This window comes from Sceloporus occidentalis, unplaced genomic scaffold (genome assembly GCF_023333645.1).
Source record: "Sceloporus occidentalis isolate IW3139 unplaced genomic scaffold, rSceOcc1.0.p SCAF_8, whole genome shotgun sequence".
Classification (NCBI taxonomy): domain Eukaryota; kingdom Metazoa; phylum Chordata; class Lepidosauria; order Squamata; family Phrynosomatidae; genus Sceloporus; species Sceloporus occidentalis.
Window position 1 is genome coordinate 3,703,841 of NW_028316988.1, and position 27,234 is coordinate 3,731,074.

Here is a 27,234-nt window from a genome sequence, read left to right on the forward strand (position 1 = left end):
TGTGTTATTGCACTTGCTCTTCGTATGCTTGTTGTCCTGAGTTGTTGTTTTAATGGTTGTGGTTGTTGGTCTTGACTGTCCTCGAGTTGAGGGGCGATGTTGTGGATGAGACATTGCCAAGATCTGGGTTTGTGCCGCCGTGGTTTAAATATACCTTTTGGGGATGGGCTGAATCGGCTAAGCAAGGTGCGCTTGCATTCCCCAGTTGCGCAAGGAAAGGCAGGACTGTAAAGAGCAGCCTGCATTTTGCAACTCTATGAACATTGGTTCCTGTTTGTGCATTCCCCCCCCCCCCCCTTTACATAATGAGTGTTTCATCTTCTTTTCTTCGCTGTTAACTCCCCATAGAGTGGGAATACAATACTGTCGCCTTTCTGATTGTGGATGTTAGTGTTCTGAGCCATTTCCAGGGAGGCATTGAGCATCCGAATGGGTTCAGTTGCACTGTGCACACACATCCGTAAAATGAAAAATTAGTTCAAATGAATTCGGTCACATTGGTCTTCAAAGCGCATGGCATTCTCTCCGTATGATTGAATTGCGCTAACCATAGTTTTGTATTTAAGCACTGTCCTGGTCACTGTAGGCAAGCAGGAATTGCTCACAGGTGAACAAAAATGGAATGCTCCGTTCCTTCTCTACAGTTAATAAAGCAATGTAGCTCTCTGTCCCCGAAATTTTCAGGAACCTAGTAAGTTTATTCACAATATTGGTGTCATCTTGGACATGTCCAGTTGTGTTTGGCAAAAGAGGAGCATAGTATCATAGAATCATCGAGTTAGAAAGGATCCAAAGGGCCATCCAGGCCAACCCCATTCTGCCATGCAGGAAATCTCAATCAGAGTACCCCCAACAGATGGTCATCCAGCCTCTGCTTAAAGACCTCCAAAGGAGACTCTGAGACTACATCTTCCACTGTCGAACAGCCCTTATTGTCAGGAAGTTCCTCCTAATGTTGAGGTGAAATCTCTTTTCCTGTAGCTTGCATCTGTTGCTATTCTCTGGAGCAGCAGAAAACAAACTTGTGTCCTATTCTCTGGAGCAGCAGAAAACAAGCTTGCTCCCTCGTCAATATGACATCCCTTCAAGTATTTAAACAAGGCATATCACCTCTTAACCTTCTCTTCTGTAGGCTAAACATCCCCAGCTCCCAAAGTCGTTCCTCATAGGACATGGTTTCCAGACCCTTCACCATTTTGGTTGCCCTCCTCTGGACACACTCCAGAAGTCCATTCCATCCTGAAAGTGCTTCCTGCCTATTCTCTTGTTGTTACCCATGGAACAGTTTTCTAGATAGATCAGAATTACTTTCCTTACATTATAGATGGAGGGGGGGGGGTGGATGCTCAGGGGGAAAAAGTAATGGTTTAAGAATCATAGAATCATAAAAGGCGGAAGAGACCATAAGGCTCATCCAGTTCAACCCCCTGCAATGCAGGAATTGCCTGGGAATTCCTGATTCACTTCTCTGTCTTCTAGCCTCTGGAGCAGTGGTTCCCAAACTTTGGTCCTCCAGATGTTTTTGACTTCATCTCCTAGAATTCCTGACTGTTGGCCAAGCTGGCTAGGGCTTCTGGGAGTTGAAGTCCAGAACACCTGGAGGACCGAAATTTGGGGGTCATTGCTTTGGAGGACAGGTAAGCAGACTTCAGGTATACAAGATCTACTTCGCTTTAACAGACAAACCTCATCTAGAATTCCTGAGCTCCACTAACTAAATGCATTGCACATGAAGTGCAACATGGAATGCAAAGATCTTTTCCTTCTTTTACACAATAACATGGCTGTGGTCCCTCCTTTTCTATACCTTTTCTAATATTGGAGTTGTGTATATCTGTATTTAGTTATCTGGGTTCTCAGTGTTGCAAGCATCAGTATTCCCCAGATCAACATCACTTAAGGATATTTTCACCATTGGACTGGGGAATTTATTTTCCCAGTAGAACAGGTTTTCAGCTTTATAACCAACATTTCTCTTCTTTGAAAACAAATGTTTAGCAGGCTTCGAGTTACAGGTTACATAAACAAAGATGTTATGTAATCTAGGTACATTGCATTCACTGGTTGCATTGCAGTACATATAAAGACTCTAGCTTCTTTCAGCTGTGGTTCAGATACTTTTAATACATTAACTCAGCAGAGCTAAAATTCTTGTCTCTGCTTATTTCTGTCTTGTTTTGTGCACCAGGATCTATTGGGACAACAGAGAATCAAAGCTACCAAGAAATGAATATTGCTTACCACAAGTCGAAGGCTTTCGTGGCCGACATCCCTAGGTTTTTTTTTTATTTGGGGGGGCTATGTGGCCATGTTCTAGAAGAATTTATTCCTGACGTTTCACCAGCATCTGTGGCTGGCATCTTCAGAGAGTCTTCCATGTCGGCATTCTCTGAAGATGCCAGCCACAGATGCTGGCAAAACATCAGGAATAAACTCTTCCAGAACATGGCCACATAGCCTCAAAAACCCACAAAAAACTATGGATGCCAGCTATGAAAGCCTTTGTTCCAAAGTAGCTTTTCCACATTTTATTTATTTGAAAGCTTGTTAGGAAAACGTGGTCATATATACTTGACTATAAGTTGACCTCATGTATGAATTGAGGGCAGGTTTTGAGGCCAGAATTATGTATTTTGATATGACACATAGATAAGTCGAGGGTAAAACTTAGGGGCACATAACAAAGGATGTAAACGATGAAGCCAAGGAAAACAATGCTCAAAAACTTACAAAATCCCAGCAGGCATAAATGTTTCTGCTTACTGCGAAGGCTGGATGGATAAAGAGGAAGCTACTGCCAGCATTTTTCACCCAGAAGTGGTGCCATAGTGGAAAAGTAGAAGGGGTTGGTGCTTCTTTTAGGTTCCTCCAATGTGGACTATGCCCTCACCTTTTGCCAGTCTACTCAGAGAAGGGGATGAGTCCTTTTCTGATAAGAGTTAACATATAGTACTTACATTTATTTATTTATTTATTTATTGTTCTGCCATTCTCCCATGTTGAGACCCAAGGCAGCTTACAACATTGAACTATGGATACATTGATCCATGTTTTTTAGATCAATTTGTTGACTAGACTTGTACGTGAATATATACAGTATTTCATAGCTTTGTGGAACGGATGCTGTGAGTGCTATTCCTGTGCAAAGCTCTGCAAGGGACACCTTGACCCCACACGTTCCTATGCAACACCTGCAAAACTGCCCAGCCTGCCTTATGCCCAGGACCTGGAAAGATCTGTCTGTTGGGACACTTGTCATGGAAAACCAACCCCAAGGGAAGAAAAACAGCAGGGATGGCACAGATGAGACGAGACTGGAATGAAGATGTCTGGCTTAAATAGGTGGCACCCTTTATATGCAGCTAGGTGGCAGCCTCTTGCTGGAGATATTGTTCACTTAAAGCAGGGAAAAGATGGGGAGAGGTCGGTGGGGCAAAGAAGCTGATCTTTTCTGACACCACAGTAAAAATGCTCGCTTTTTGGGGTACGGATGTTTCAAGTTGAGCAGGCAAGTTCGCTACCTGCTCACCAGAATTAATGTATAGTATTGCCCACTTTAGAAAAGCGTTGCACATGCCTTCATTTTAACTTTCTTTTCTTTGGGATCATGATAGCGTCTGGAGGTCAGTTGTGGACTATGCTGTGATTTTGATTTTGTTCCATAACATTTTAATATTGTATTGAAGTCTAGCTGGACAGTACGTTGTTTTCTTCCTGGCTGTGCTGGGACTGTTCATGTTAACATTTCCCAAGTGATTGTAGTTTGAGTAACCCTACTTACTTGCAATTCTGTATCTTTCCATTACAGGAGGTTGAACAGCACACAGGGGGAGATCCGAGTTGGGCCTAGCCATCAGGTAAGATTTCCTTACCTTTCGAGCATCAAATGTTGACCACCCTTTTTTTGGCGAAAGACTCCCAAGACCTGTCTAATCTGTCAAATGCAAAGGGATGGTCCAAATCTTGTGGTTCATTGCAGTAACAAGGAAGAGGATGTAATGTCCCACAAGAAATTCCTACAAGAAGCTCATGCATCTACAACTCTAAAATCCAAGACTTTTGGAAGCCCCTTTAGCAACTTACACCAAGAGTGTCCATTCTTTCTTTCTATTACGTCAAGAACTATGACGCAAGAAAATGCATCTGATGTAGTAGACAGAAGTCTGTGAAAGCTCTTGCTGCCAATTTCTTTCTTTCAAAGGTGCTACAAGATCTCTCTACATACTGATCCTACAGACTAACACGGCTATATCTTTGAATTTTATGATTTCTCTGCTCATCTTAGAACAGTATTGTCTGTTCTGGCTGATAAGAGAATCTCACACCCCAAGTTTTTTTTATTACCTGCTACCTGATGGCTTAAAAACAGGTTTCAGAGGTTGAATGTGGTCCCCACTTGTATTCAAAACATCACCACGCTTCCTCCTGTATACATATCTTTTTGAGGCCCTGCCCCAGAGTTGCTTCAGCATGGTAGTTAAAACTCAGGAACACCAGCACTTCCAGTAGAACATTGCAATTTGTTTCTGTGCATGGAGCCTCCGTGGAGGATGTGGACACATGCGTGAGTGCTGGCTTTGAAGTCAAAGGCCTTTCCAAAGCATGTGTGTGTTCTTGGCCCACGAACAATAAGTCCATATTCATGACAATGGGAAGTCAGTTAAAGATACCTCTTTTTTTGCAGTTACACAATGCATACAAAGCAACTGAACATGCAAAAGCACTTTGTAAATGCCAGGTGGTAGTATTTATCATTGCCACCGTTCTCTTCAAATCCTCCAGTATCCCTTGGGAACAAGTTTAGGTCCCCCCCCCTTGAAGACTTAAGTTGTTGCTTGTGCTCCACTGTAAACCTGCTTGGTACTAGCTCCCTTGAGTCTGCTGTCTCTGGGAGCTTACTTGCTGAGCTTAATAATCCCTTCTCTTTGCATTAGATGGCTTAATTTTTGTGTGCATTCAATAAAATAGAAAGACGTTTCTGAATCTGAACCTTGGGGACCTGGGGATATAGATCAAGGTACCCATTGTATTGTATTGTGTTGCCCTTCCAAGCTGGTTGATCTTAGGGTCTTCATAAATTAGAAATGACTTGAAAGCACACAAAAACAAGCTGACCACGCAAGGACATTACAATTGCAGTAAATAACATGTGATGAAATTCCTTGGGATTGCTTGTAGTTCTTCAACTGCTAATGTCTAGCTGACCTGAAGAAAATACCCTTTTCACTATCTTTAGCCAGCTGTTACAAACTTATGAACCCAGGAAACTGCCTCATATTATGTCAGATTATTCATCTATCTTAGAAGTTCTCAAACTTAGATGCTCCAGTGGTTTGGAACATGGAGAAGCCCTAGTTAGCTTGTCCAAGAGTGAGGAATTCTGGGATTTGAAGTCCAAAATGCCCGGAGGACCAAAGCTTGGGAAGCACATGGCTATCTAGTCTAGGATTGTCAACTCTTAGCCGCATTGGAACATATTTATAAGACAGGAAGAAGCAGAAACCCTGACTTTATCAACCATGTTACTTCAAGCCGAAGTCATGTGCCAGTGCACACTAGCACACTGTTAAAATTTGCAGTGTGAGCAGCTACACAAACAATGGTCCTTTGCCTTCTGGTTTATTTATTGTGGCTTTTGAATGTAGCAGGTATTGCTGCTCTGGATTATGAAGAGTGATACAAGCCAGAGCACTGGCTGCTGGCACATTCAGACAACATGAGTCTGCAGCCAGGTTCAGCCAGGCAGCAGGCACTAGCATACTGGTCATACCAATAAACCTGCGGTTCCCTGGATTATTGTTATTTTTTGACATAGCCAATATGTTACTAGCCTTCAAAAATGTTCACTTATATAGGTGCTCTCACACACTGATTCGTGGCACATTAATATCCTGGGTAGGGAAGAGTGGGAGGCAGCCACAAAGTCTCCTTATAATGTTTAAAAATGACTCTAGCTGGTCACATACAAACAGTTTCCATCTCCTTGGGAAAGTAGGGATATGTAGCTTTTGCCAAGATGACCTCTCTTTGCTGTTAAGGTTCTTGGTCAAATTGAGAGTGTCTTCAGGGTCACTGCATAAGTGTTAACAAATATCTTCTTGCCTCTGGCTCTTAAATGGTTTTACAGGCAAAACTTCCAGAACTGCAGCCATTCTCTTCTGGAGATGGAGACGCTGTTACGCAGCACGAAGAACTTGTATGGATGCCTGGGGTCAACGACTGTGATCTGCTCATGTACTTGCGGGCGGCCCGGTAATGTAAAGTTAATGCATATCTGTCTTTTATATATAGTGGAGAGTTGTCCCACTAAGACATTACACCTCTGAAACCCATATGCACAATTTATTCAGTTTTGTCTTTGGGTTTAATGCTTCCATTTGCACATATACAAGCCAGCTATAGGTTGAGCCTCTCTTATCCAAAATATTTGAGAACAGAAGCGTTTGGGGTTTTGGGATAGTTGCATATACATAATGATATGGAGGAACAGAGTTTGTGTACACTGAACCATCAGAAAGCAATGGTGTTAACCATCTTAGCCACACAATTTTAGATTTTGGGATATTTCAAATTTCAATATTCCAGATAAGGGAGACTCAATCTGTACTTCTGTTCATGAGGTGAGCGGATGCTTTGCTTCTTCAAACTTAGATATGAAAAATTGTAATGTAAATATTTCTCTTTTACACTTTCAAAGGAGCATGGCAGCCTTTGCAGGGATGTGTGATGGCGGATCCACAGAAGATGGGTGTGTTGCAGCCTCCCGTGATGACACTACTCTGAATGCACTCAACACAGTAAGTCTTCAATTGCTTGTAGTCCTCCACTGATCTGAAAGAACTCCCTGGATGTTGTAGTCACACCCCATACACTTTGAGTTACTCTTCATAGGACTCCAGCTCTTTGGAGAGCACCTCTGTCGTTCCCCAAAATGCAAGCAGCAGCTTTCCAATTTCCTTTCTCAGCTTCGAATATATAAAATGGTCAGTCCCTTGATGCACCAAGACAACATCGTCTGCCCTGTCTGACAAGAACTTGATGCCCTTGCAGTGTTGGCTTGTGCCGGAGGAAGGTGTACCCAAACCTTTTGGGGAGCCCCATGTTGGGGAATGCTGGTCTTAAGGCCTCAGGGTAGGGTTTTTGCCATCCTTCTACTCTGAGATCTTTTCCAGGAGCTCCTTTCCTGCATGGCTGGAAGCAGGATTTGAACCCAAGCTCACGAGTGGAAGGGATGTGCTATGACAAAACCAGTTGCATCATTCCATCCTTGAGTTTCCATCTGAATTTCTGGGAGCCTTAATACAGTACATTGTCCTTAGTTTCTCTATGATTTTACCCTCTGTGTTCCCTGTTATTCCCTGGGGCAGGCTGCCATCTGCTTCTGTGGGCTTTGGTGCTCTTGAGCACTTTAGCTTGCTCTGCCACTTCCCACATGGAGGCTCAGATTTCTCCATGAAGGCTGCTAATCACCAAAGAGCTTTGGGAATTCAAATTGTCTCCTCCGTCTCAACTAAAGCACAACAGAGGGATGGAAATCATTCATATTGTTGCCCTTCCTATTCTTTTTAAATTGCATTCCTAGTCCTCTTTCAGTCTGATGTTGCTAGTGCAGGAATCTTATAACTAAGTGCCTGGGGAAATGCAGCTTTGCTTTGCTTCCAGTTTGTTTCTTTCCACTTTGTTTCATGATGCACTCTTAACAAGCAAGAAGCGTCTCTGTTCTTTAGGATCTTTAATCTGGAAGGTCCCTTTCTAAAGTGCAAAGAGTAAGAATGTGAACATGTTTACATGTCATGATAACCCATGCCTCATGTTAAGCATGGTTTGTTGCTTAAGCTGTTGAAGCATGACAACCAAACCACAGTCCCTGTTCCTCCACAATTTCTGGTTTGTTTCTAGTTTGTTTTTCTCCTACTCCTTTTGTCAGTTTCTGTTTCAAGGTGGACAACTTTTAGGGAACAAGCTAGAGGTAATGCTTCTGGGTTCAGACCTAATGTCAAGCCATGGTTAAAAGCTAGAGATCATTAGCCAGTAACAAAACAATAGAGATTCAAATTGTGGTTTATGCATGGTTAACAAACAATTATGTTCATGTGGTTCTCTCATCAGAGGAAGATTTCAGGAAACCACATTATGGCTTGTCATTACATGCACATGGAATAGTGTATAAACACCCTCAAGATAGTCCTACTAGTACCTTTTAAATGTACCTAGCCAATACTTAATATGAAAGGGATGGAGAACTTGTGCCTTCCCATTGTTGCTTTGACTGCAGGTTACATCATTCCTGACCATTGTCTACTCTATTTAGAAGCAATAGAAGCTAGAGTCCACTGCATCTTAATGGCAGAAGTGTCAGCATGCTTGAAGGGACCCCAAGGTTTGCATGAGTACAAAAATCTCTTCTCGGAGAAGAGGGAGAGCAGCAGAGGGATGCTGATGGCATTTATAGTCCATCTGTGTGCCAGATAGACATGTACACTCTTTCCAGCTTGTGACCAGAACACATTGCATGGAAAACTCCTTGCAGAGGCAACTATCCTTTGCTGCTGCTCCCATTACATAAATATACAGTGTTATCCACTTCTGTGTACCATTCAGTGCTTGGCATTAGTCTGAGCATGTGTGTGAAATGATGGGCTTTCTCTGCCAGAGAGCAACAGGGCAAACCTTTGCTGCCCTTTGCTCCTTCATTTCTTATTTGTGAGGTGAGAGTTTGGCCCTTTGAGTCACCAGCCAGTGGCTCCTCTTGCGCAAAGGGGTCTGCACCTGTGTGCGCCTGTGTGTTTAGGAAGGATAATACGGAGCCCAAAAGATTAATGGTAAAAAATTGATATGCTCTATGATTTCTTATTATGGAAATGCAATAAACTTCAGAGCAGCACTTCACATAAATCAGTCCTGACAAGCTTCTTTGCTAGTGTTTTATTTATGTAATAACAGGGTGCTGCAACCCTCCGTATGATTTATTGTTAATTACACCCGATAGAAATGAAGAGCAGGGGAAGTTTTTGCTGTGCAGCATTTATATTATCTAGTTGAACAACTCCTTCCACTGATTATTTGCTTAATAGCCTGGGCATTTTTTTAAAGCTTTTTTCTTGTTGTGGCTCAGATTTTGATGTGAAGTTTGTTTGTTTGTTTGTTTGTTTGTTTTGTTTTTAAGCTGCATTTCAGTGCTTTTTCTCAGCAAATCAGTTGGGATGGAAGGCTATCATTTTGAAAATTATACATTTATGCAAAAAAACCAACAACCCAACAACACCTTTTGCATAAGAGTGTTTGAGAATGTAAGGCTGGTTAATGAGTGGAGTGAGTTGCTTACTGCGGACCCAACTACATGTGACATGGTTCATGCCATTAGCATTATGGTTCATGCTGTTAGCATCATAATGCCGCCTTGAGTCCCTGTATCGAGAGGAAGGCGGGATATAAATAAATAAAATAAATACTAATAATCATGCCCTGGTTAAAGGAGTCCTCTTTGGAAGATCCCTAACCCCCAGGAACTGCTAGAACCTATGGCCAAGGAGGAGCTTGGGCCCTTCAGACACAGATGAAGTTCTGCATCAGAGACAGAGGCAGAGACAGACCAAGCCTCAAAGACTGCCAGCACCTGAAGATGCAGGCCAGAAACCTCAGGCTCAGACAAAGCACCAGGCTGTGGCAACAGAGTCTTTATGGAAGGGTCTCCTCGTGAAGTCGTTTCCCTGTGGAGGCCTATAGGACAGTGATGGTGAACCTTTTGGAGGCCGAGTGCCCAAACTGCAACCCAAAACCCACTTATTTATTACAAAGTGCCGTGTCCCTCTGGGTTTCTAGTAACAAACTCTGTGCTGGGGCAACGGCACATGTGCCCACAGAGAGGGCTCTGAGTGCCACCTCTGGCATGCATGCCATAGGTTCGCCATCACTGCTATAGGACACTTTGGCCAACCCCTGTCCACTCCTGCCTAAAAAGCTCAGGCTACAGAAACTGCCAGAGCAACCTCCGGACCCTGCACACCTCACTTGTGCCTTCCTAGCTCTGATGGAAACCCTGTATGTGTGATGTTAGACTGTCTTTGACTTTGCTTCTTGCCTGCCCCTTCACTGTGGCTGCACCCTGAAATCCTGCACCACCATGAATTAGTGCCAGGACCACCATGACACTACGTTGTCATCTAACTGGACTCCATATCCCCAACTGGCTGGCCTAGAATCTGGACTACTGTCTATCATCCCTGACCCAACTCATTCTAAGCCTTTGGAAAACATGGCTGACCTGTGTCAAGAACAGGCTACGAAGGGTGCATCCTTGTTGGTTTTGCTGGAGCCTTCACCAGCATTTGATATCATCAGCCATGGTATCCTTCTGGGCCATTTGGCTTTTTTGGGAGTTGGAGGCTCTGTTTTCCAATGGCTCCATTCCTATTTTGCTGAATATCTCTAGAAAATGGTGCTGTGGGGTACTGCTGCTCAGCCTATAGATATTATTGGCTCAAGGTTTAGTACTACCCCTTATGCTGCCAAAGAAGTCGTTCAAAGAGTTTATCTCATCATTATACTACTGTTACCCAGCTCTATTACTTCTTCAGAATTGATACCAAGGAAGCCATGCCAAGCCCTGAATGATTATCTAGATGCAGCGAGGGTTTGGATGCATGTGAATAAATTGGGACTCAGATCAGACAAGACACAGATTCTTTTGGGCAGCAGGAAAACTGATCTCTGATTGAATCTATGGCCAGTTCTGGATGGATCTTGAAATATCAAGTTTGAAGCTTCAGTGTATTATCAGATGCTGTATTGTTTCTGGAATGTCACGGAGCTGCAGTTTCCAGGAGAACTTGGACTGGTGAACCAACTACAACTCCTCCAAGGAGAAATGTTGATTTGTCCACAGTAGTTCATTACCATGCTGTTACACTGCAATAATGTGGCTACTTTTGGAAAGCATTTTGAGGCTGCAGTTAATGCAGATATAGCAGCCAGACTCATACTGTGTGTGCTTTAGAGACCGTTTATTACAATTTTTGCATCCACTGTGGTGACTTGCTGTCTGTTTCTGAACTCAATTTTGACCAGAAAGTGCTAAAGTGATTGAAACCAGGATATATGAAAGCCTATCCCCTCCAGTTTGAGTCTGGCTGAAATGTAAACCCCAAGTGGAAGATACATTATATGTCCCACCATCTATAACACCTAAATTGGTACACACACGAGACAAGGATTTCTCTGTAGATGCATTTTAGTTGTGGAACTCCCTGCCAAGCGATGTCAGGCTACTTCCATCCCTACTGAACTTCTGGCAGGCAGCTAAGACCAGTTATCTCATATGTTTTGATCCTTGGAACCAAATTGGCTTGGAGAATTGTTTTTAATTGTATGTATTGTTAAAACTGATTATTAAATTTTAAAATATGTTTTAAAGGATGTTTTAATTTGTGCTTTTATCTCCTGTGCATCTCCTCAGGAGCCCATGGTAAGCTGAGAGGTGATAAATACATTGAATCAATAATAGTCATTGATCTGCAAAGGAAAAGTGTGATACAAATAAACAGTTTATTATTATTATTATTATTATTATTATTATTATTATTATTAAATCAATAAGTGGACCAAAGCTGGGCATCTGGAGTGGTACTGCAGCAAGAGGAAAGGGCTGCTTAGGATTGCGCCTTCCCACAATTTCCAGTTGGATGTATCTGGTTGTGTCTGGTGTGTCTCTGACATCTGAGGATTAAGTAGTTTCTTACAGACGTCAGTGCATGAACCCACAACTTTATGAGTTGAGGCTGGGATTTGTCCCAGTGACATTTCTGGGGCGTTCATCTTGAATATCATCTTCAAGCCCAGAAGGAAGTATGTGCGACAAGCGGCGTGAAGCCTCCTGCTTGGCCATGCCTTGACGTAAATACCAGGACACTGGCCATCTTCCTTTGCCGGCTGCATTTCAAGCCATTTCAAGTCAAGTAATTGAACTTGGGGTGTGTGTAGGGGGGGCACAACCCTATCTTGTTGTGAACACTCTTCAGCTACCCATGGTCTCTCTCGGCCTTCATAGAGGCTTATTTTGTACAGAGGGATAGGCCCCAAGTCACATTATCTATCCACCCAGCTAGTATGTTCTTACATAGTGGCTTTCCAATGTCTAGAGCACATTTCAAACGTCTTCTGCTTCTTGGTTTAACTGGAAATGCCAGGGACTGAATGTGGGATCTTCTGCATGAAGTCATGTCCTCCACCACCGAGCTCCAGTCCTCCCCAGAAAATGGAAGTATTTGCTGCAGCTCCAAACCGCCCTCTGCTTTCCCCTCCTAAGATAATGTAAGGGCACTTTCAAGTTGCTCAGATGCTCTCATCAGCTGGCACACGTGTACTTTTTAGAAGTACAAACAGGCAGAAAGAGAGCATTAAGATTCTCCTCAAAGAGCGTCAAAGGCTGCGTTGACATGGCGTCTGTCTTTAATAGCTCACAGATCAGCAGGCATAAAAGAACAGATTAACAAGAACACCAGAAAACATGCAGATGTCTTGGTAAGAACAGAGATTTTTCCTTCTTCAAAATTATCCTTCAGTGTTCAGAAAGCTCATCCCAGATGCATGTGGATTTATTTCTCCTTACCAAAACCCACCCCCTACAGCTTTTTTAAAAACACAACCCTCCCTTCCCCATCATAATAAAATGAACCCCTTTCTCTTTAATATCTAGGAGCCCCGTATGTCACTTCCTTAATTAAAATTCACCAGCCGCAAAGTTCACGTTTTACAGCTGTGCCTCTGTGTAATTTTACTTGGGAATTTTAATTCACGTTCGTGCTTCGGATGTCCGCTTTTCCCCTCTCCAGCAAATATGGGTTCAGAATGCAACAGAGCTCTAACCCGAATGAAAAGTGCAATTCTTTTTAAATTCCTAAAGATGCAGCACATTGGAGAGCTGGGCTACGTGTTAAGTTAGCACCTGGAACAAACAGCAGTACCGTTTTCATTGCTGTGTTGAACATATTGATTAAACTCTATGTTAGCTCCTAAGTGTCCAGTTGCCTAGCATCAGAAGTCCTGTAGTGGATTTATCCAACCTGCTGACACAGCCAGGGATCTTGAGAGTAACAGTCCCTTGAGAGCAAGTAGTTGGGCAAGGCTATCCTACATAATGTTTTCTGCTCCTTAGAAACCTAGGAGATTTCTTTATACCAGATCAGGGCATTGTTGCATTATCTACACCAGAGGTCAGCAACCTGTGACTTTCCAAATGCTGTTGGACTCCTATTGCCATTGTCTATTATGGCTAAGGGTGTAGGATGTGGTAGCCCAACAACATCTGGAGGGCTACAGGTTTCCCACCTCTGATCTGCATGGACATCCATTAATGCCCCAGGATTTTAGATGGGGCCAAACCAGAGTGTTGCACTTGTGGCATGGTGTGTGGCTGTGGCAATATAATCCTTAAGTAGAATCATAGAGTTGGAAGAGACCCCAAGGGCTATCCAGTCCAACCCCATTCAGGAACTCTCAGTCAAAGCATCCCTGACAGATGGCCATCCAGCCTCTGTTTAAAGACCTCCAAGGAGGAAGACTCCACTCCACTCCATTGAGGAAGTGTCTTCACTGTCAAACAGCCCTTACTGTCAGGATGTTCCTCCTATTGTTTAGCTGGAATCTCTTCTCCTGGAGCTTGCATCCATTGTTCTGTGTCTTGTTATCCGGAGCAGCAGAAAACAAGCTTGCTCCCTCCTCAATATGACATCCCTTCAAGTATTTAAACAGGGATATCTTATCACCTCTTAACCTTCTCCTCTCCAGGCTAAACATCCCCAGCTCCCTGAGTCGTTCCTCATAGGGCATGGTTTCCAGACCCTTCACCATTTTAGTCGCCCTTCTTTGGACACGCTCCAGTTTCTCCACATCCTTTTTGAATTGCGGTGCCTAGGACTGGACACAGGATTATTCCAAGTGAGGCCTGACCAAAGCAGAATATAGTGGCACTATGACTTCCCTTGATCTAGACACTATACTTCTATTGATGCAGCCTAAAATCGCATTGGCCTTTTTAGCTTCCACATCACACTGTTGACTCATGTTCATCTTGTGGTCTACTTGGACTCCTAGAGCCCTTTCACATGTATAAGTCTCCTTAAGCCAAGTGTCCCCCATCTGGCTCCTAGCCAGCGTTAGAGAGAAATGACCATGGTCAAAACAGAATTTTTGACATTCATATTCTGGGTGGTTGGGAGTCATTAAAGAGAGTGTCTGTTTCTCCTCAACTGTCAAGCTCTTCATTGTGGTTGCATTATTTCTTATGTGCACAGAAAAGCAGCTGAGACAGAGATTTTTAAAATGTTGACTTCACAATCCTTAGTAACAAATGGGCGTCCCAGATCTGCCAGTCTGTGGAGACACGGTCTCTGCTTGGAGAATTACGAGCATGACTGTGGTTTCTGCCACACAGAGCTAAGGGCCAAATGTTAGCAGAGAATACACCAGATTGCCTCCCTGCTTAAATCAGCGGTAGCAGTAGTTGACCATTATTTCAAAACTAACGCTGTTGGAATTTTTGCAGTCCCTTAAGGAGTCCAGGTCCAGAATAGCTGCCTTCTGATATGTGCCTTCGCACACTTAAAACATCTTCAAGGAGACCTGTGCCAGATGCCCTTGTTCAGGATTAGACTAACATGCACCAGGCGTCTTCAGCATTGTCCCCGGGTGCAGGACCTTCTGATGTTGGTACCTATGTTATGGGATGCTCTTCTTCATGAGGTCCATGTAAGCTGTTGAAATTTACACTGATGAACTTCTTATCCTTCCCATTCCTGTTCTGTTAGGCCAGGGATGGGCATCCTCTGTGGATTTGGGGCATTTGTTTTATTTTTGGCTTTAGGGATCACATGGTCCATCGAAAATGCCCCCAAACACTATTATTCTAATGAGAACTGTACATGTTTTAAGCATAATGTTATGAGGGTGCACTTTGGGCCATTAATTAAAATAATGTCCCTCATTATTTGTCAGTAATGGGATAATGATTTGTAATGACAAATGAGTAGCATATTACCATTTCGAGCAGGGCACATGGCACATTTTCAAGCATACTTTCGCAGCCATAAGGGCTGGCCTTTTTTAAAAGGTAGAGATTTTTGGATACATTGGACCCTTTTGCAGAGTCATGACAGAACGGAGCCCAATTCCATTTCATTCACTTCTCAGGTGGTTAAATCCGCTAGCTAACAAACATAGCTCATATTTAATTCCCTTTCGCCGAAGAATACGCAGGAGTGTCCACGTTCATTTGGGCCTTTGTTCTTCGTTATGGATAATAAGGAATAGTTAGCATTTCTGTAAACCACATTGGTAATGTATTTTCTTGAATGGAACCTGAGGCAGCCTAATGCCTGTTTAGGGATGTTCAGTTTTAACTAAGATGTCACCAAGACAAATTACTTGCGTGCCGCCAGACTACATCTTATTCATTAACATAGAAACAACATTGAAATATTGAATATATATGTGTGCGCGCATGCATTAGCCTACCTCACTTGTGACTTTTCATTGGGTGCTTATCAACACGTAAGGGGCATGGCTCAAGTAAGGGGCATTGATGCTTCTGGGCAAGGCATGCCACCAAAAATCTTATGCCACAGAGGGTCAGGAGTCAATATGTTTCCTCTTCAAGATGCTTAATAGTAAATAAGAATAAACTTTCACCTCTCCTCAAGGGTCTAGGTGGGGTACAACACCTACAACATAGTTTTTTGTGGGTTTTGGGCACTATGTGGCCATGTTCTAGAAGAGTTTATTCCTGACGTTTCGCCCGCATCTGTGGCTGGCATCTTCAGAGACGTCTCTAAGGCCTGTTACAGACTGCCAAAATAAAGCTGCTTTGGGTCTCTTTGGAGGTATGCTATTTAAATGATGCATGGGTCCTGAGAGTCCGGAGGTTGCACCAAAGCCACACTCCATTCCTAAGCACTGGAGTGCAGCTTCCGGATTCTTAGGATGCACGTATCATTTAAACAGCATACCTCCAAAGAGACCCGATGCGGCTTTATTTTGGCAGTCTGTAACAGGCCCATATTTTCTTAAAGATGTCAGCCACAGATGCCAGCGAAACATCAGGAATAAACTCTTCTAGAACATGGCCACATAGCCTGAAAACCCCACAAAGAACTATGGATGGTGGCCACGAAAGCCTTTGACTTCAACACTTGCAATGTTAAAATACAAAACGGTACCTAAAACCAACAGTTGAAATACAATACTATAAAGCTTTTCAAATACACTCATAAGTGAACATTCTTTAGAGTATAAAAATGTAAAACCATAATTTAAAATGGACTGGATAGGTCTGGCGGAAGAGATCTGTCTTTAGAGCTGTTTTAAATGCAGTCAGCATTTTCTGCTGTCGTATCTCTTCCTGCAAGTCATTCCACAAACTGGGGGCAGCAGACGAAAAGGTCCTCTGGGAAACGCTTGCAAACCTTGAAGGCCTGAAAGAGAGAACTTCAGTCTTATTCCTTAGGAGAGAGAGAGTTTATGAGCTTATGTCTCGGTGTAGAAACCAACATTGACCCTACATGATGCATAATATTTGGCCATTGTTTGAGCTTACCACGGGCCCCTTTGCACCGTGTGGTTATAGCGGTTTGATTCTGTTTTAACGGCCTTAACCTTAGATAAGGAGCTAAACTATTACTGAGCATTGGTTCCATTTGGACTCTGTGGTTTAGTACTTTGTGAGTGAGATTTGGGCTTGTTGGCTTCTTCTCGTGTTTTGTCACAGCCCAAGAAAGTTGGAAGGTTTTGGTTCTGCTTAACTGATCCGTTCATTACTTTTCCGATTGTGTTCAGAATAGGGTTAGGAACCTTGATGCTGTTCAGATGAGGATTTGAGCAGGCAACCAAAATTGGCCCTTACCCCCGGTAAACTTCCATTAGCCATAGTCAGCATGTCTGTCGGTCTGTAGTTAAAGGCAAAAACATCTGGAATGCATCATTGGTCTATTACTGTGGTTTAGGGTAACAAGCCAAGTTAAATTGTGGTTTCTTTCCCTGTACAGTTAGTGTGATGACCACCACTTTTGGCTTAAACATAACAAATTGTGTTGAGCTGAAAGTAGTGATAGTTGCCAACTTCCTTTTGAGAAAGAGAAGAGAACATGGCAGAAATGAGCCCAAGACCTCTTGTTTTAACACTATCCATAACACAATCTTAGATCTGAAAGAGGCTGTTGCCTTTGCATTGGACCACAGAGAAGTGCCATCTTTTAAATTCTGGGGCAGCAGGGGAAATGCCACTTGGTTGTTTAAATCAGTAAACTGGGAGCCACAAGCCATCAGCTCCATGGACATCAGGTAGTAATAAAGATTTTACAGTTTTATGGTTATGGAGCAGACAGACTTGCCAAAAAAATAAGTATTTATTAGCTGCAAAAGAAATGTAGGGGAGGGATTCTGCATTTCCGCATTGAGAAAACACATTTGCTTGGCCCACTGTGGCTAGATAAATATGGCTTTGCAGGAAGAGGAGAGCACACTTGGTCTAAGGCAGTGCTTTTCAGGCAATCTGATGTGGCAATCATGTTTTGCCAATGCGCCAGGGACTGGCACCAGGTCTGTGCCCAGAATTGTTTCCTTCTTCTCTGTAAACTCACCAGGATCCAGAAGCTGCTGGGTTGGGTTTTAGCACCATCCGTGGACCACCACTTTCTGTAGCACTGGTCTAAAGTAAAATACTATGATCCCTTGCTTTTGTACAGATTGCAACATCCCACTTTCGTGCTAAACAGTTTGGATAGTTTGAAGACCTACGTTTTTAACAATATATACATTATTTATGTATCTTTTTAAACCATCATGGTTTTCAGTCACATTGTACAATAGCTATGGTTAGGCTGAAGCCACCATGCAAATGTTCTGTGAATGTGGCACCTGCTTAAAGGATGCTTGGGAGTCTCCTTTATTGCCTCCTTACGGAAAGGCTTTAAGTTAGCTGGCAGCCCTTTCCTTCCTATTAAGGTAGCAAAACACTTTTTATTCTCTCTCCCCTTCCCCTCCCCAGGAAAATGTCATTCTGAAATCTAGCTGCGTTCTTAATGGACTCCAATTATTTAATATTGTAGCAGGAATCCAGCCCCAAACGCCTGTGATGGCTTTCAGGCAGGACTCATAATGACTGTAATTGCAGGAGAGTGCCTTGCCGAAGCCAGAGCCACCAGATGCGATGCCATTCTTGATGTAGGAAAGGTCACCGGGAAAGGGACGTTTAAATTAAGTTATAAATTACAACTGAAGAACAATATTTTGATGTGCAAGACCCGGGGATGTCAGAATGGTGAGGCGTAATTCATGGATTCATTACCGAACAGAGGTGCCTGACAGCTGAGCCATGCCAAAAGGAGAATTTATTTGCAACATCACGCAGCCAGAAAATGGCAGCTCTGTTGCGAAGCGAGTGTCAAAATGCAGTTCGCCCCCACCTCACTCAAAAAAGCCCATCCTAACCTTGCGCCGATGTGGCAGGGTTTATGCTAATGAACTGAGATCTAGAGCTTTTCTAATGTCGCTTGGGGTATAAATAGGGAGAGTTGGCAGGGGTGCAGCTAGGATTCTTCCCTGAGCTTTGGTTGGGGTTTGGAGCAGAGAAGAAGAACCATGCTTCTGTTCCTTGCGGTTTTGCTTTAGACTGAGCTTGTGTTTGCCTCCATGCTAAGCACTAAGTAGTTCTGCAGCGGCTGGCTTAAAGAGAAAGCCATTTTAAAAAAACTATTTTTGAGTCTTCAGAGTCTTCCACCTAAAATCCAAATAAAAATATTCAAGGTATTGCTGAGGTTTTGGAAATACATAGGATGTAGCAACAACAACAAAATCTGTTACGGCATACAGCCAGTACAAAGATAGAATACAATGGCCTGTTACAGACTGCCAAAATAAAGCTGCTTCAGATCTCTTTGGAGGCATGCTGTTTAAATGATGCATGCATCCGAAGAATCCAGAAGCTGCACCAAAGTTGCACTCCAGTGCTTAGGAATGGAGTGTGGCTTTGGTGCGACCTCCGGACTCTTAGGACCCATGCATCATTTAAAGAGCATACCTCCAAAGAGACCCAAAGCAGCTTTATTTTGGCAGTCTGTAACAGGCCAATAATAACCAAATATCCATATAGACGCAATACGGCCATGATGTCCATACATATCAGGATGTAGCTGTTTAGTCTCTGTCTCTCACTTTGCTTATACTCTTATCCCTCCATATTTGCGGATTTGATATTTGTGGATTTGATTATTCACAGATTTGATATGTTCTTTCTAGGACTATCTAGGTCCTCCAGTGCAACTCTATGGTCAACTTTAACTGAAAGTTGCCCTGAAAGACCTAGAGATTCCTAGAAAGAACATATCAAATCTGTGAATAATCAGATCCACGAATATCAAATCCGTAAATATGGAGGGATGAGAGTATAAGCAAAGTAAGACAGAGACTAAACAGCTAACTCTTACATAAGACTGTGTATAGTATTTCATGTCACTGATATCCTTAGACTTGATTTCTTTTTCTCAGTTCTTTTGTGGGAATAAGCATTTTCTATCTGCTTGTAAACAGAATTTACAGAAACGTTGAGAAATATATTTGTGCTATTAAACATAATTGGCTTGGAACCAGAAGAACTATGGTCAGAAGCCAAGGACATAATCAAGGAAGAATGCAGAAAGATATGACCATAAAGAAAGAGAAAACCAAAAAGAAAGAGAAGAAACAATGGATAGCAGATGAAACGCTTCAAGGAGTTAAGGAAAGGAGAGAAGCAAAAGAAAAGGGAGATGGGAACAAAACCAGAATCATGGATGCAACTGTTGAGCGACTAGTGTGCAAGGATAAAGAGGACTACTGTAATAATCCATGCAGAGATATAGAAGATGATAACAAAAAAGGGAAGAATGAAAGACCTCTCCCACAAGACATGGGGACTCCAAGGGAAGCTCAAACCAAGGACCAGGATGCTCTGTGATAACAAGAGGAGCGTACTACAAGATCAAAAAGACATAAAAAGATGTTGGTTGAAAAACACAGAAGTGCCATATAAAAGAGATGGAAAACAATCCAAATGGCACAGGGAATGAAGATGCATACGAAATTCTGTGGAAACGACTTGCCAAATGCCTGCTTGAATACAATGGCCTTTGCCTGCAGGCAGAAAGAGAACAGCAAGAAGGAGGCCATCTTAGCCTCGCTTAGATGCAAAACTTATGAGCGGACACCAGGAAAGCCCTGCATGGAGCTTTCCAGTAACTCTGTGTTTCACAGAACTGTATTGGGTGTCTGAAGAGCGGCACGAATATGTGAAACCGACTCCCAAATAACGGTGTGGATAAGTGACGCAAACGCCACCAACCTGCCTGGCTTTTCCAGCTGGGGTTGCTGACTGCTGAGCCCATTGCTCTTGGCCTCCTTCTGTCCTTGTTCTTCTTCCAGTTTGTTAAACTTGTTCAGAAAAAGGAAAGGAAGAAAATTATTTCCGTTCCGTTCCGTGGGGCAAAAATAGATTCCTTCCATGAGTCATGGGAAGGAGGCAGGGAATGGAGCACCGTGCTGAGTGAAAAATCCCGCTTTCAGTCAATGCTTATATCTTCTAATGTTTAGCCTCCATAGAATTCATAACCTCTCCCCCAGAAGCTTTCCTGCTTAATCTTAGTTATAAAGGGGTAGACGAATGTTACTAGCAAGTACTGTGTCACCATCCTGTACGGAGACTAACAAAACTCTCACATGGTGAGATCTTATAGGGATTATGACACCTTTAAGCTATTCATGGCAAGAATTGCCCCAGAAGATTGAGGATCTCCATGTCAGTGGTTGTCAAGAGGAACTTTGCTTTGCTTCCTCTTGCAAACCACAAGGCTCAACTGGATGCCTGCCCTAAAAAGCCCTCATTTTAAAGCAATTCATGAAAATGTACAGGAGACTAGAGAGTATGTCTAATTGGTGATATTCTGTTACGTGTCTTGGCCAAAATTGTGGGGTGTCAGGGAGTTGGGATTTTGCAGAGGTTGTTACTGGGACACAGGCTTGAAGTGCGTTCCTTGGATCACATCGGTTACAGAGAGATCCAGGCAAGATCCACCTTTGGCTTTTAAGCACAGAGAAGAATCTTAAGAGAGAAAGTCTGAAAAACTGAGAGAGAGAGGAAATATATACACACAGCGCTGAAAGCCTTTTGAGCATGCCAGCCTCGGTTGTGTGTTAGCATGCAGGCTCAGCAGGGTCTTGTATTTTGGTTGCATGTCCCAGCTTGCAGTTTATGAAAGACGAGAACATAAGTTATTGTTTAGCTCTTTTCTCAGCGCAGCTGTGAGGGCTGACATGGATGTCAGTGGCAGCCATGAATCTACAACCCCAAGCTCTCATTGTATTACAAGAACTCCTGCTCATGTGGTGCTGCTTTTGAAAGGGGGCAGTTTCACCAAAGCAGTCTTTGCCAGAACCCTTCTCTCAACAACTTGTAGCAACCCAAGGCCATGTTGATGACTGTGCAGTCTTCAGTGTATCACCAAAGACTTGTTGCTTGCAGGAATTGGTCTGTTTTGGAAGAGGGGGAATGGTGGAGGCCAAAGAGGCTCATGTTGCCTGCCATTATTTTTTGGGTGTCTCCAGGTGGGTCTGCTTGGGGTACTGCCCCATTTCTACCACCCTGTAGCTCAAAGGTGTCCAGTAAGGCAGTGATGGAGATGTTCTGGATAGCAGATAGGATTTTCAGCACGAAACCACAGGAGGCATATCAAGATGGGGTGCTACTTCAACACTAATTTAGTTCCCACTGTGCACCTTTACAAATGGCTCTATTGCCCCACCACCTTGAGTTGACCATAGTAGGCTTAATGATCCAGTGGACTGTTTCAACCGAAGACAGGTCCAGTCTTTTTCAGTAGGGTCTGTCGTAATTTCCAAGGGCTTGCCATCATCACACTTGATTAAAATGATTTTAAAATGGGAGATCCCCAGAGAACCACCACCAGCCAGAATAGAGTGCTGCCTAGCTGTCTCAATGGTCAAACAGCCACGTAAAGCTGCTTCAAACTTTCTTGTGTCCTAGATCGAGAATGAGCATCCTGCTCAGCGCATAAGTGACTTGTATCTGTTTAATAATATGCAGTTTGTGCAAGAGAAGGAGCAACCCTGTTGGATCAGATCCACAGTTTGTTTCCAGAGTATAGACATGGTATTCTTAATTTCTCCATATTTGTGTTCCGAATTGGTTAGCATGAAGCATAGAAAATCCTCAGGTTGCAGCTTTTGCTCAGATTGTGAGACAATCTATAGTTATAAATGATAGCACACATAACCCCCTTTTTTCCAGTTTAGGCAGTGGTACACGTTCTTCCGCACACACCTTTTCTCTCACTTGGCATTTCATGTGTTTCCAGCAGGACTGTGTGTGTTTCAGCAGCTCAGACCTATGTACATCTTGGTGTGGAGTTCAAACGCAGAAAGAGCCGTGCATGCAAAGTCAATTTCCGCCGTCCCCCGTGCAGAAGCAAAGCTGCAAAAGGGCTGACTCTCCCAGTTATCCAGCTAACTTTGAACAAGAGAGGGCTGCAAAGGAACCAGTCTCTTTTGAAGACTGTTTATTTTGGTCTGGTTTCCTTTCCAGTGGTTCTCCCCCTTTATTTCACTCCCTTTTAATGCCGTTGGAAAATGCTGCAGGGTAGACTTTTAAATATCCGTTTTGGCTCTGGATCCCCTTGGAAAAGGCTTCAGAAATAAATAGGAGAGGACAGCCTTTTTTTTTTTAATGCCAGCCTTCTCTCTTGATCCTTGTAATGGTTCTGTTTTGCTTTTTCCTCTCTCCTTCAGCTACATGAAAGTAATTATGATGCCGGCAAAGCCCTGCAACGCCTGGTGAAGAAGCCTGTGCCGAAACTCATTGAGAAGTGCTGGACAGAAGATGAAGTGGTAAGAGTCCTCATTTTGTTGTATTGTTGCTCCTGCTGCCGCTCCAATTTAACTTAATCTCTTCTGATCTCTCTTTGTGTAAGTGTGTAGTGGTGGAACTGGGGAGAAGGCTTCCTACTCTCTTCAAACCAGTAGTCATTGGATCTATAGAGTAGTTGCTTGCACCTGATTAGCTAGAGGCAAATAATGTCTTTGCTGTTGCTGCTACATTATGCAGAAAGAATGAGTCTAGATCCTCCTTTCCTGCACAGACTTTTCAGCAGCAAAGCCCTCAGGCACACAAGAGTTCTCTTGACTGCCTTGGGCTTCCTTCTGGCCCCTCTCTCTCAGATTTCCCCAACCAGCTGCCAAGAAGAGGAAGCTTTTGAGCTGGTTCAATATTGGATATGTCTGTCATTGTTTTTCCCCAGGTGGTTTGGGTAAGGAAGGTTCTAAGGGCCTGTTGATGCTCTTCTAGTCAAAACCATTCGTTCTCTTTCTCCTGAGGCTCCTGTATGACTTGACTTGTGCACTAGCAGTGTGCTAGGTTTGTGCACAGCATAGATCTGAGGATAGAGGAGCTGCCTATAATTTTGTTGTCACAAATCACTTCATGGTGGGGTTCAGACATGGTGGGACTCAGAACTTCTGCAGGGGTGGGGGACCCATTGACATAGGCTGCTCCAAAGGCATATGGGTCTGAATTGGTTCCCTGCGGCTCTTGCCTCAGCAGGCAATTCTATCATAGTCCCGGTTGACCTCTAGAATGGGGAAATGGCCAGGTGGAGTCAACACAATTGCTCCTGAGCATCCCTTTCCACGGAGTGGTGTCAAACCAGCTCCCTTGTTGTTTAGGATGATGATGGTGATGAAACAAGTGACATGATGTCCAGAGCAACATTGGCAGATAGCCCATCAAACCCAGACTTAAGCAAACCTTACTTAAGGGCATATTACAGGGCAATATAGGCAGCAAAACAATTTTCCCCCCTGCCACCATTGTGTCTGCAACAAGGTGGCCAGGTGCCTTGTATACGTGGGCCCACAAAAGGAGAATCTAGACCAGTAAGACCCCTCAGCACCCTGCTGTAATCAACTTACTCAGGGCTCTGCAAAGAAAATACCTTGGATCCACTCTGACTTGGATGCAGATCCATGCCATTTTTGCTCCTTCTTGTCCATTATTAATGGATACTTTTCAGTTTGTACAGCTTGAGGATGTGAACAGGATTCTTGGAAAGGTGAGAGTTGCAACATCTATACTATATCCTTGTCCTTCCTGGCTTAATAAAAAGGCCAGAGAAGGATGGATGAGTGGATTGAGCGAGTGGTCCGTGCCTCACTAAAACAAGGCAGAGTTCTATCATGCCTATCTATTCCGGCTGGCCTTCCCACCTTAGATTGTCTGTTTATTTTCCTCTTTTTTCCCTTTCGACCCCGGACCAATGTAAACTAATTTTCTTCTTTTCCTTGCCCTTGACATGTGTATTTTATTGTTTTCCTGTTCCTGTTTTTTGTAGTAATGTTTTTAACTGTTATATCGAATTTTTATCCTGTACTGAAATGTTTTTAAAAATTTGTAAGCCGCCCTGATCATATCTATGGAAGGGCGGGGTAGAAATAAAATTTATTATTATTATTATTATTATTAAAGGAGGCAGTTGTAAGACCACTGCTGAAAAAGCCCTCCAGAAGCCCAGGAACCCACTGTATTGGACAACTACTGGCCAGTTTCAAAAATTCAATTTCTGGGCAAAGTACTACAGTGTACCGTGGCCTCCCAACTCCAGGGATTCCTGGATGAGATGGATGGTCAAGGCATGTATTCCTCTTAGTTCTGCTGGACCTCTCGGTGATTTTCAGTATCATCAATCATGATATCCTTCTGGGCTGCCTTGCTGGGAGGGAACTGGGTGGCACTGTTTTTACATTGGCGTCATTCCTTCCTGGAAGTGTGAATCGAGAAGGTGGTGCTGGGGGACACCTGTTGAACCACTTGGCTATACGGCTATGCTGTTTTGTCTCTTGTGCTATTTAACATATGCGTGGAGAGGTTGTCCAGAGTTTTGGGGTCTGGTTCCATCACTGTGCAGATGACTCCCAAATCTACAACTCCTTGCGAACTGAATCCAAGGGAGCTATCTTTGATCTAAATTGGTGCCTGTCATCTGTTACTGGACTGGATGAATTGATTTATTTATTTGATTTCTATCCTGCCTTTCTCCCCGAAAGGACCCAAGGTGGCTCACAAATAACAATAATAAAAAGGGCGAACAAATTGACATCTATACCAGACAAGACAAGGTTTTCAATTACCTCACTGTGACTTGCCAAAGGTCGCCCAGTGGGTTCTCATGGCCAAGCGAGGATTTGAACCTTGGTCTCCAGAGTCATAGTCCAACACTCAAACCACTATACCATGCTGGCTCACTGAAGAGAGAGTGTCGAAGCAGTCAACTAGTCCTTCCTTGGGAAGGGAAATCCATAGCCTAGGAGCAGTCACCAAGACGTCTCTCTCTCTCTGGTCCTCACCAGTCATGAGCATAGGTGCCACAATTCCAGAGAGCAGACCCTTTTTACTGATCGCCACTCAAACAGTTGCCTTGGAACTGAGTATCTTTACCATCATCAGTGGCATACATGATAAGGTTAAGAAAATGCTTGGCACTGGAACTGAAGTAGCAATGGGCATGGAAGCCAAGGAGAGGGAAAACCCAACATCTGAGTGGCCTGCTGTTCAGCTGAACCAGCGCATCATAACTGTCAGACTGTCCAGTAAGCAGTAGGTTTCAACATTATATCCCTCTTGATAAACCTGTTTCCTCAATTGTGCACTGTTAATTTCCGTCTGTAATGGCGACAGTGCCTGATTTTTCATAGACTGGAATTTTTCACCGCCCTGGATCTTTCCCCTCCATCCTATTCTGAAGCCTCTCTCTTTCCTCCCCCTCTCTTCCAGCTGCTTTTATATAGCGAAAGCGCGGCTGCTATTTCAACTCCTGGCTTTGATCAACAGTCAAGCCTTAAAAGATAGAGAAGGGAGCCTTACAAATCAGAAAGGAAGGCATGGGCTCTTAATGAAAAACGAAACCGCGCTCCTGAAGAGCGAACGCTGTGGGCGCACAAAATGGCAATCATTAGCTCTGTACACTCCTGTCAGCATCAGCTCGTCTTCTCATCTTTTTCTGTTCCTTCTTTCCCTCCTCCCCAGCTTTTCCAGCTATATTTGGCAGGCCTCCAGCCTCTGCAGTCCATGGACCTCAAGCTGTTCTCTTATTCGGAAGGAGTTTTTTAAAGCTCCACCTTTTCCCCGCAGCTCCTGGTCTCTTATTGAAGGCTGCAGGCCAGATCCTGCTCTGCTGAGAAAAAGAGGGGATGTAGTAGGACTGTCATGGGGCAGAGGTCTGTCTCCCTGGCTGTATAGGTCTGCGGATTCTTTCTTGCAACAACCAGAGCAAAACCCAGCACCTTTATATGGCTCATCCTAACCAGAGCCATTGTGATGCAGCGGTTTGAATGTCAAACTACGATTCTGAGAGACCAGGGTTTGAATCTCCACTCAGCCATGGAAACACAATGGATGGCCATAGGCAAATCGCACTCTCTCAGCCTCAGAGGGAGGCAGCAGCAAACCCTCTCTGAACAGGTCTTGCCAAGGAAACATCATAGAGTTGCCACAAATCAAAAGCAAGGGGGAGGAGAGAGACTGTAGCATGAGAAATTGTTCTTGTCGGGTCCTTTATACATTTGCATCCTTTTGGGGTATCAAAAATCTTGGGGCCTCATGGATCTCCAAAGGAAAGAATTCCACAAACCCAGTGCCACCTCTCTCAGTCCTGCCTTAGGAACCCTATACCTTATTTCAGCATGGCTATATTAGAAGAATATGTTCTAGTGTCCAGTTTCAGTTTATTTTGCATAGCTTTGCTTCTTTTTGGTAAAGGGTAAGAGCCCTGAAGGCTTGCTTTGGCTTATAAAGATGACATCCAGGATTCTTTTACCCACCAGTCCATGAGGACAGGAAACTTTGTGCTGCTTATGTAAAATGAAAAGCTGGGCTATTCAGAATGCTGAATTTGCAAATACTGCCTTTGTAAACCCAAGTTGTGGTTCTCTTTGCACAACTAGTGTGTAAGCCCCCAGATTCTATTATGTGGAGTACATGTACCTCTCCACACACTTGGATCCATGCAGAATCGATAGGGGCCAACGAAAGAAGGAGAACTACAGCTAAGCACTGAAAGACCACCACTCGTTTGTTAGGTTTTTTAATTAAACACTGCGAGGAGCATTTAAATAACAGAGGCTCCAGGCTGAGCTGCATCTAAT

At 43.5% G+C, this 27,234-nt stretch overlaps 1 protein-coding gene across 17 annotated transcripts in view; it reads left to right on the forward strand.

The window, feature by feature from the left end:
- The window catches only part of LOC149307683 (arginine-glutamic acid dipeptide repeats protein-like), a 336,358-nt gene that overhangs the window by 210,685 nt on the left and 98,439 nt on the right, over positions 1-27,234 (forward strand). For all 17 annotated transcript variants that reach the window (XM_089534241.1, XM_089534239.1, XM_089534251.1 and 14 more), the window contains 4 exons: positions 3,809-3,857; positions 6,128-6,252; positions 6,698-6,797; positions 22,828-22,926. In XM_089534241.1, coding sequence (XP_089390367.1) covers positions 3,809-3,857; positions 6,128-6,252; positions 6,698-6,797; positions 22,828-22,926 — 373 coding nt within the window. The remainder of the gene's footprint in view (positions 1-3,808; positions 3,858-6,127; positions 6,253-6,697; positions 6,798-22,827; positions 22,927-27,234) is intronic.